The 9290-nt window shown below is 42.0% G+C and overlaps 1 protein-coding gene across 1 annotated transcript; it reads left to right on the top strand.

Annotated features, from left to right (window-relative positions):
• The first annotated feature begins 32 nt into the window (after window positions 1–32).
• fkbp1b (FKBP prolyl isomerase 1B) lies at window positions 33–8967 on the top strand. Its single transcript, XM_056405641.1, has 4 exons — window positions 33–219; window positions 914–961; window positions 7315–7427; window positions 8179–8967. Exons 1-4 carry the CDS (start codon window positions 183–185, stop codon window positions 8305–8307), a joined length of 327 nt encoding a protein of 108 aa, XP_056261616.1. The 5' UTR covers window positions 33–182; the 3' UTR covers window positions 8308–8967.
• Window positions 8968–9290: the final 323 nt, after the last annotated feature.

Genomic DNA, 9290 nt, shown 5'->3' with positions numbered 1-9290 from the left:
TACAAACTGCAAAATATCTTGGCTGTCTGGCGGTTGGCTGCAGCTACGGGTCGGTATTGGTCGGCGAATGCATGGTTTCCACCGATATAGCCCGACTTGTAGCCGCAAAACGGGTAACATTGGTTGTCGAAAGGGCTTTTTAGGCTGTATGTGTCAGAGCTAATTTTTGAAGTAGCACAACCATGGGTGTGGAAGTCGAGACAATATCTCCCGGTGATGGTAAGTTGTTTTATCCGCTTGTGTGAGCTTTAATGCGGGGGTGGTGGTGGTGGTGGTGTTGGGGCTCGGTACTTCCCCCGGAATGTCGTTCAAATCTTGGAAGATATCAAGATAATTTCTAAAAATACCTAGTTTAGTAGCGTAGGAGGTAACATGATTTACTCGTTAGATAGCTAGCAACTAATAGTTGTATTCGGGATATAATTAGGTGTCTGTAAAGCGCAAATCTTTACTGTGTTATTCAGCATCACTGACGCCTGGACGGCATCTTTCTAGAAAACTCCACACTTACAGACTGTTAAATGGGTAAACTCTGCCAAGCGTATTCAGCAAATGTCTTTAAATGGAGAATTTGCTGTTAAGGTACCTGTTTGACAGGGAGAAGGTATGGTCAGGTGGATCTATACGGCTCCTCGAAGCGTATTTCTCTCTGACAAATGCACCAGTAATGTAATTAGAGGCGTTTGATAGCCCCTCACTCTGGCAAGATGCCTCCAGCTTAAGTTTCAATAAAAGGATGAGACTTACAGAAGCATTATCTGACTTCAGTGTGTCTGCATGCATAAGGAGGGCATGGCATTCCTACTAGGAACACCTCAGCAGACTTACCCCAGTCATTGCGACTGCACAAGACTAGGCTGACAGCCTCTGAGGTGTACAAACTCACAGTAACTCTTGTTTTCTCTCTTAACAGGAAGAACATTTCCAAAGAAGGGCCAGACATGTGTCGTTCATTACATAGGTAATTGACTCTTTCTTTGCTTTTGGCAACCATGAAACCAGATGTCTTTCCTGTCTCCTTGTTGACAGAGGAAATTTGTCCCTGTGTTTGTGTGTGTGTTTCTTTTTTCTCACCTTTTTGTTTTTCTGTTTTTTTGTCTATACCTGTAGCACAACAGAGCTCAGTTTGCACCTCAGCTCTCAGTGTACACAGACTGTCAGACATGTGTGCACCTGTGTGTCACCGCAGTTATAGTGGCGCCACCACACCCAGAAAATATCCATTTGCCTTTGTTTTGGTGTTTCATTGTGTCAGTATCATTTCAGAGACTGTTGCAACTTGCACCACACACTCATGTAAACACACACACACACACACACACACACACTTTTTCTTTTTCCTGTTTGTCTCTTGTCTGCTCGCCCAATTTTGAGGCGTGGCAGTAAGACTCTGAGACGTTTGGGAAATAAATTTGGGTTATTCTATGCCCCAGGGTTGGCAGACCAGACAACTAGGTCAGACAGAAAGTAAACAAAACCTGGTTCACATGTCATCAGTCTGTCTGTGTATTACAGGGTTGTTACACGGTTATAAAAGTTATTGGACTTGCCTTGACATTGTCTTTTGTAGTAAATAGGTTTGATTCAAACTTGTGGATAATGTCGGATTGTGTGTGCACAGATGTACTGTTAATTGCCAGTTCTTACTTGTCTCTGATGGTGGGGATTTCATCTCTGTCACCTGAATTGAGTCCACATGAGTGTCTCAATTCTCCAAATATATTTATTTCTTGGCTTCACTGGCTTGCTTATAATATTTTGTTTCATACAAGAATTGCTGCTCTGTTTGACTGGCGTGTGTGTGATTATAGCCAGAAAAATACAGGCCAATTCTGGATAACAAATGTTGTGTTGTTCAGCTTTTTTGGGGGCAGTGGAAATGGTAATCAGATTTCCCCCCTCTGGCCTGATCCTTGCAGAAGTCAGCTACTGCAGTAATGAATTATGCTATAATTGGAAATGATACATCTCGGCACGTGAAGCCGCTCTGTTGAGCTCGTCACTGGAGTCATGCAGTGAGGGTCACTTGCTCTTTGCCTGGCAGTTCTCTTTTCCTGTACCTACCAGTATTTTGGTTAGTAAATTAGTAAAAGCAGATGAGTTTTAGTCTCTACCTGCACCTCACTCCCTCTCAAGGATTATACATATTTTGGATACACTCTTAATTGTTTTTCTGCCTTTATTTCCTGTTTTCTATTGTCATTATCACATCATCGACTGCTGTTTTCTTTACTTCTCAAATCCCTGAATGGAACAAAGTTGGCTGCAGTCTCGTCACTTCAAGATCACTAGGATGTGCTAGAGCCTGGGAATGACCTCTGTGATTGTTTACAGTGAACTCTTTACTTTAACAGCAGACAGAACAATCTTCAGCTTGTGCTCTTTATTCATTCAAATCCATCTTCTTCTTTTTTTTTTTTCTTTCGAATTCCTTTTCACTTTTTGAGTCATAGGATTTACCCATAAGCTCCTGGTGTTTTGGCAGGGGTGGCATGCAAAATACAGATTTAAGCCAAAGCAAGGTCCTTGCCAATGGAACACAACAAGGGATACAAATATGTTATTGTATGAGCAGGGGAAACAAGTTTGCAATGGGTAGACAGAAAAAAATGCACTGGTATTTAAGGGTACAGCTGTAAACCGTGTGGAAAAAAAAGACCTTAGTGTGTAACACAAGTCAGCAGATTAGCTGAGGATTTGTTTTACAATAAGTAATATTTTAGCTCCAATATGTGGCTCTATGTTAAGCGTGTATGTACGTGTAAACAAGTCACACTATCAGTTCATCTTGATCTCATTCACATTTTTGTCATGTTAACCTAGTGTAACTTAAGAAGACACTAAGCTTAAGCTACATTACTGGAAGTGGAGTGAGTGAGGAGGATATGAACCTTTCTCCCCTCAGGGCTTTTTGTGTGGATAATCTCCAAAAGGCAAAAATAATCCTGGAATACAGATGAAATAGTTTTCTATTTTGGTTATTCTCCTTGAATTGATATAGTATGAAAGTCAAACTGTTTAAGATTATTTACTTGTCAGGTCAGTACGCTATAATAAAGACAGAGACTAACCCACATTTGTTTTATTTAAAAGCGCAAAGACAAGATTAGTTCAAGATCTGATAAAGGGATAGTACTGGTAATAGAGGTTAGCTGTAGATTTGGGACATAAGCCCATCCAAGTCATCCAGCTGGCTCCACAGACTGCACCCTCCGCTGCACCCAGCACTGGTATTAGTTTTCCAGATAGCAAAGATAAACAGTAAGGCTAAGGAGAGAGTGATTTCCCAATACTAACTGGGATTTGAGACCACTGTTTGCAGCATTTAACATTAGAGAGCCTCACCGTCAGAGACACTCTCTCTATGCTATGCATGCACTGCCATGCCTTTTTGATCCTCAGTTTCACCTCTGGGATTTTAAACATGCAGACACACACACATGCCAGAGCACACAGACACACAGATATGTGCGTGACCCTCTCCTGACTCTGATGAGAGTTGTGGTTGCCCAAATTAGCAGAGTGGTCATTGCCACAAGGCAGATAAGGGCCTCTGGTGCCATGAAAGTGGCAGGAAGAAATAATTCAAAAAGCTGCTCATTGTTTCAGGCACATTCTTGTTTGTTTCGTGCCTGACTGGGAGTCTGTTCACAGACCAGAAGCTCTATCAGCGGTGCATCTCAGAGCAGTGTTACACAGACAAGCAGGCTGGTGTGGTTCAAGTTGGCTTGAGATGTGCTATCTATTTTACTCCTGGATTATCTTTCACTGGCCTCGCTATGCTTCCACTCACGCACACATTAGCTGCCCAGTTCAGTCAGTGTCAAATATATATGACTGGCCAGAAGCTTGAAAAGCTAATAGTAAGTTGCAGATCACAGATTTGAAGAGCTGTTAGGGATTGTGGGGCTTCCATGTCCCATGTTCAGGAGCCAGGCTGAGTCAGGAATCCAGCAATCGCAAGCTCATTTCTCTGTGTCGACTTTCACTGAAGATAAAAAATGGAAGCAGACTTGACATCAGTCAATATGAGAGAACTACTGCAGCCTGTGGGTTTCCCTGATTGATATAGTCTGGCACTAGGCTGTGATGATAAACGGTCCAGTCCACGAACCAGCAGCATGAGCTTTAGGAGCTACAGGGTCAGTGGATATGATGTCATGCCTAAATGTGGACGTCATTCCTTACCATGTTTGAGCTCCACACTTCACCATGAAACATGCTGAAGTTGAGACCTAATGGCTCTTGGTGTATGACACAGAAATAGACTGAAACACCGGGTTGTATGTCAGGGGGACGCCAAACTTGCCTTTCAAGGGAGAACGTTGTGGTTGAATGCCATGGGAAGCGTTCAGTCCCAAGATCCTTAGAGTTAAAGAAAGCAAGAAAGGTGTCTGCATACAGCTTCTAAATTAGGACAAAAAAAAATCGTGGTGTCCTGGTGGATTGCATCAGAGGAAGTAGATATCCATGTTTTCTCAACAGATTCAGCTCAATTATGGATGGGAATTTATTGTAGATCTCACTTCATTATTGGCACCCAAAGCAGGAATCACTTGCCTTTGAGTTGTCTGTGTGTTTGAAAGGCTTTTCAGAAAAGACGGGACAGGAATATGAGGTGAACAGTGACAGTGACTTTACAGCACATGAATAATTATCCAGGAAACCCTGCTGGTCCTCGGAAGAACCAGGACGCCCCGCATGACTGATGATAGTATGCGAGGAACCTTTAAGCCACTGCTGTATTTCAGGCTATCACTGCTGTAGCAACAGATTTGCTATTAATTGTCTTTGCTGAAAATACTCCCAATTACACGTACTTTCAGTTTGATGTATTTGGTATATTAGTGACGCGTGAGCAAGATTTTATTCTTTCCATTGAGACGTACATGCTTGCAGCTTTGAGACACGGCAACACATACAAGTTTGTCATAGACAGATAGCTTTACACGCATCTCATTTCATCCACACTTGGGCCGAGGGGGTTGTTGTGCTGGCAGGCGTCCTAGACGGGGCTGAGACAGGATACAGTAAGCTGAGTAAAAATAACCCCTCCCCTGTGCACTACAGCTTTTTGCTAATCTAGCCAGAGCGCTACCAAGTGAAAGCTTCTCATGAGGAGAGAGACTCTGGGAGCCAGCCTCAGGAAGGGACGAGTCCTGCTTTACTTTTGCAGAGACCCCACCCATGCTTTGCTGTCCAAAGAGTGATAACGGAGCAGTGATAAAAGTGGGGTTCAGGAGTAGTTGTGGATGTCTTTTCTTTTCTGTAAGATAAAGCCTGACAGCCATGAGTGAAGCATTCTTGCTTAGCTCTCTTCACATACATGTGGCAAAAACTGAAGGCAGCATAGTACATAACATATTGTTTATAACATTTTACATGTAAACTATAGACTTTAGTGATATTTTGGAATAATATCTCTCCTCAGGACAATGCTGCTGTGTATTTTTCCACTCGAAACATGGAGCAGGTGGAGTTTTTTCCCTCCTATTGTGTTTTTTTCCCCCTTTTTTTTTTTTTTTTTTAACTGGGTTTGGCCAGGTGCCAGTGTGTACCACAGTCCTGTTGGTGTTAACTCCTCTGCTGCTCTACCAGCCTCCTCCAAAACAATTGGAGTTGTTAGCTGCTGCTTTTTATGTAACAGTGAGAAGTCTTTACCAAAGGCAGGCAAAGTGTGTAGATGTATAATATATTCCCTACGTCAGCAGCCTCTCACCAGACACCCCAACCAACCTGTAGGACTCATAAGTGCAATGCCTAGAATATGATCCCTCACTGGCTTCCCACTTGTGAACATTGCCAATCAGTGTTTCCTTGCAAGTTGAAGGCAACGCTGCCAGAATCTGAACCCACTTTTCAGCAGTTGATGCAAGAAGTTTTTGCCTCTCTGCTGCTTGAATGCCCTGTAGCAGGTGGTATTCGCCTTGGTGTGTGTACTTGGTGACTCCTTGGTTGGACCCGTCCCAGCCCACTGATATCTGGGCTACTGTGATTCTTGGAAATGGTGGACCTACTAAGTTTAGGGGGAATGAAAGGGGAGAAGGAGTACAGTACCAACATTCATATGACTAGATGAGCCAGACACCATTACTAAACTTAAGTTAACACACAACTTTAAATGCCAAGTATTCACACTTGTTGAGGTACTACACAGAACAATAAATCAATGGACCTTCACTGGGCAACCAAACAAAATGAAAGTGGATGTTGTGGAATATTTTTTGCTTGACGCCATTTTGACTGAACCAGGGTTAAAAAGTTGATTCTTCCTTTTACGAATTGGATATATACATACAATCTTCAATCATGTATATATATTTTACGTCACAATATTAAACTATGCCATAATATAGTTGTAGTACAGTTTCCGGGAAACATCCAGACTGGCAACTCTGTTTTTGGTTAATGCATGTGTATTTTTTGTTTTTCAGGTTGCAAGTTTTTGTCAAGCACTATATCTCACATGAGCACCACAGCTAAAATGCTCACAATCCTCACTATTGTTCACTTAAATTTAGATATTGCTTGTTGTGCACAGGAAATAAACTGCTGTGAGGTCTGAATCGTTGTGGAGTTGCTGTCTTGGCTGTTGAAAGGGTCAGAAAGTTCACACAAGTTATCGGGGTAACAGAGCATCGCTTCAGATGGCAGCTTGGATTCCCTCAAGGGAAAGTGGCAAAGAGGAGATCAAGGAGGGCATGTTAAAACCGCTAATGAAGTGGGTCCAGTGTTTCCATGCCCTTAGTAGTGTTTAATGGCCCCAGTATTATTATCATGCCTGAATGGCTGGTCAGTGTTCTGAAGGAGCACAGTCCTGCGCTGCTCCGCCTTTGTTACCCCTTTCTCCCTGTGGTCTAGATACAGGCAAGCAATGGCCTAGTTAACTTTAAAAATAATCCACTAAACCAGGCCATTGCTTCCTGATTCACATTCCCTTTGTTCATTTGGGTAATTGAAACAGACCCAAGATCCTGATAAGAAACCCCGCCAGAATAATTCCTCAGACTGGAGCCAGCACTGCTTTATTCCTTTAATCTCAAAATGCGTCATTCCGAAACATTAGCAACTGAAGGAAGGGCCTGCATTGATACTGCATCACCCTGGGATAAATGTCGACAATGAGTTAAGGCTAGGCACAATACTACTAGTCATAGGAGCAGCTTACTGCACAGGAAAGCAGTTATGCAACATAGCCATAAAAATAAGTGTGCTCTTAGTCTTTACGTTGTATCATTTCACCAAAATAGGTTGTTTATTTACCAAATGCCTCTCTACTCTCTGAATTGTGTTGGTGTCATTTCTCTCTGGCAGGTATGCTGCAGAATGGGAAAAAGTTTGACTCCTCTCGAGACAGGAACAAGCCCTTTAAATTCAAGATTGGACGGATGGAGGTCATCAAGGGCTGGGAGGAAGGAGTAGCACAGGTAAGAGGGAAAAGTTAATGCAGTGCACTTCTTTCACACTTTGCATTACTGCATAATATAGTTCAGCACCTTGTGACTACAGTGGCAAGTTTAATTATTCATTTATGCCTGAGATGTTTAAAGAGACCGTGAAAGTGAGCGCAAAACCCCTTCGGCAAACTGGGGCAGAGATTTTGTAGTGATGCCTATATTTTGAGCTTGAGCTGTTTTGTCATTTGTAAGAAGCAACTGCTTTTACAAAGTACTACTGTTTTTTGTAGTGTCAGTGCTATTTTGTTATGCATTATCCGAGTTTAATCATCTGACTCAAGATGACAAGACTCAAATCTTGAACTGAGTTTTGTTGTGGCACTGTGAACATAGTATCTGTATCTCAAGCACGTCTCCAGTCTCTGTCGAAAAGAAACTATTTGTTTTCTCAAAAATATGAAATTATGTATCTAATTGGTCTAAAAGATGCAAAGTCACCAGTTTGGTTTTTCAAGGCCCTGCAGAATCACATATGTGATTTCAGTTATTCTGTCATTAATCAGACTGATTAGACTACTACTCCTCTTGAAGTTGAATGGAGGCATGCAGGGGATTGATTGAGATCACTAAACTCCTTGGGCTATTTGGGCTTTCTTTACAGACAACATTTTGCCACAATAGGAAAAAGCACAGGTGTAAATAAAAATTAAAAAAATGAAATGCATGAAAAAGCACATGAACAGCATACTCAGTTGTGTTTTTATTTTCTCTCGTGCTTCAGATGAGCCTGGGCCAGAGGGCTAAAATCACCTGCACACCAGATATGGCTTATGGAGCGACAGGCCACCCCGGTGTCATCCCCCCAAATGCCACGCTTATATTTGATGTGGAACTGCTCAAGTTGGAGTGATGCCTTGGGTTGAAATATGAAGGCTGAAGGTTAATGAGGTTGCATTCGCCACACCCTGTTTCCACAGGGTGCCGCCTCATACCATCCACCTACTCATCTTTGATTTCTACAGTCTTCTTCAGTTCAATATTTAAACGTATCTACTGCTGCTTTTGTTGCCATCATTGTCATAACAGATACTGCAAGAAAATTTTCACATCATGTAAGACTTTTATACACACCACATTTTGGTTTGTTTGTTAGAGATGCTTTTTTTGTTTAAGTTCATTTAAAGTTGTAAATTTTGTTGAACCAAGAGGAAATCAGTCATCTGATGAAAAGCCGTACTACATTGCAATCGAAACATACTGCCTTACAGTTTCAACAACAGAGGGAGGGTACATGTGTTGAAAGTACAATACTTCTGCTCTGTATATTAACTGGGCATTATATACCACTGTCTGCATTGCCACTTTGATAAAGGTTTGTCCTGCTGAATGCTCTGAATGATGTTGCTATGTTTAGTATATTTTATATCCCTCATAAACATTTACTGCAAGTGTACCCTAACCAGTCTAACCCGGTCCAATACTGTACAGAACTCTGTAAGAGCCATTGCTACTGCTGTCACAGTTTATCGACCAACTCTTGAATAAAAATGGCATGTACTGTGTTGAGAAATCTGCGCCCGGTGTGTAATTTGTGACTGAGTGATTGACTGATAATAGAAGGAACACTGAAGGAGTTACGTCGTGTTTGACAGGGGCTTCTGCAGGAACATTGCCCCCTAGTGGCGAATTTTACGTAAGTGCACACCAACTCAGTAAACTGACTGAGCGTTAATTCTTCACACTACTAGCAAATAATGTAGTACAAGTACTGACTAATACGCTGTCTCTTGCCTACAAGGTCAGTGGTATGCATTAACGCCACTAACATTTCGTAATTAATTACAAGAACAAAGTTGTCAAATGTGTAAATAACGATTGGTATTGCTTATCTCT

Source organism: Seriola aureovittata, chromosome 19 (assembly GCF_021018895.1).
Source record: "Seriola aureovittata isolate HTS-2021-v1 ecotype China chromosome 19, ASM2101889v1, whole genome shotgun sequence".
Taxonomy (NCBI): Eukaryota; Metazoa; Chordata; class Actinopteri; order Carangiformes; family Carangidae; genus Seriola; species Seriola aureovittata.
Note: the sequence above shows the minus strand (reverse complement) of the source record. Positions and strands in the feature narration are given on the sequence as shown.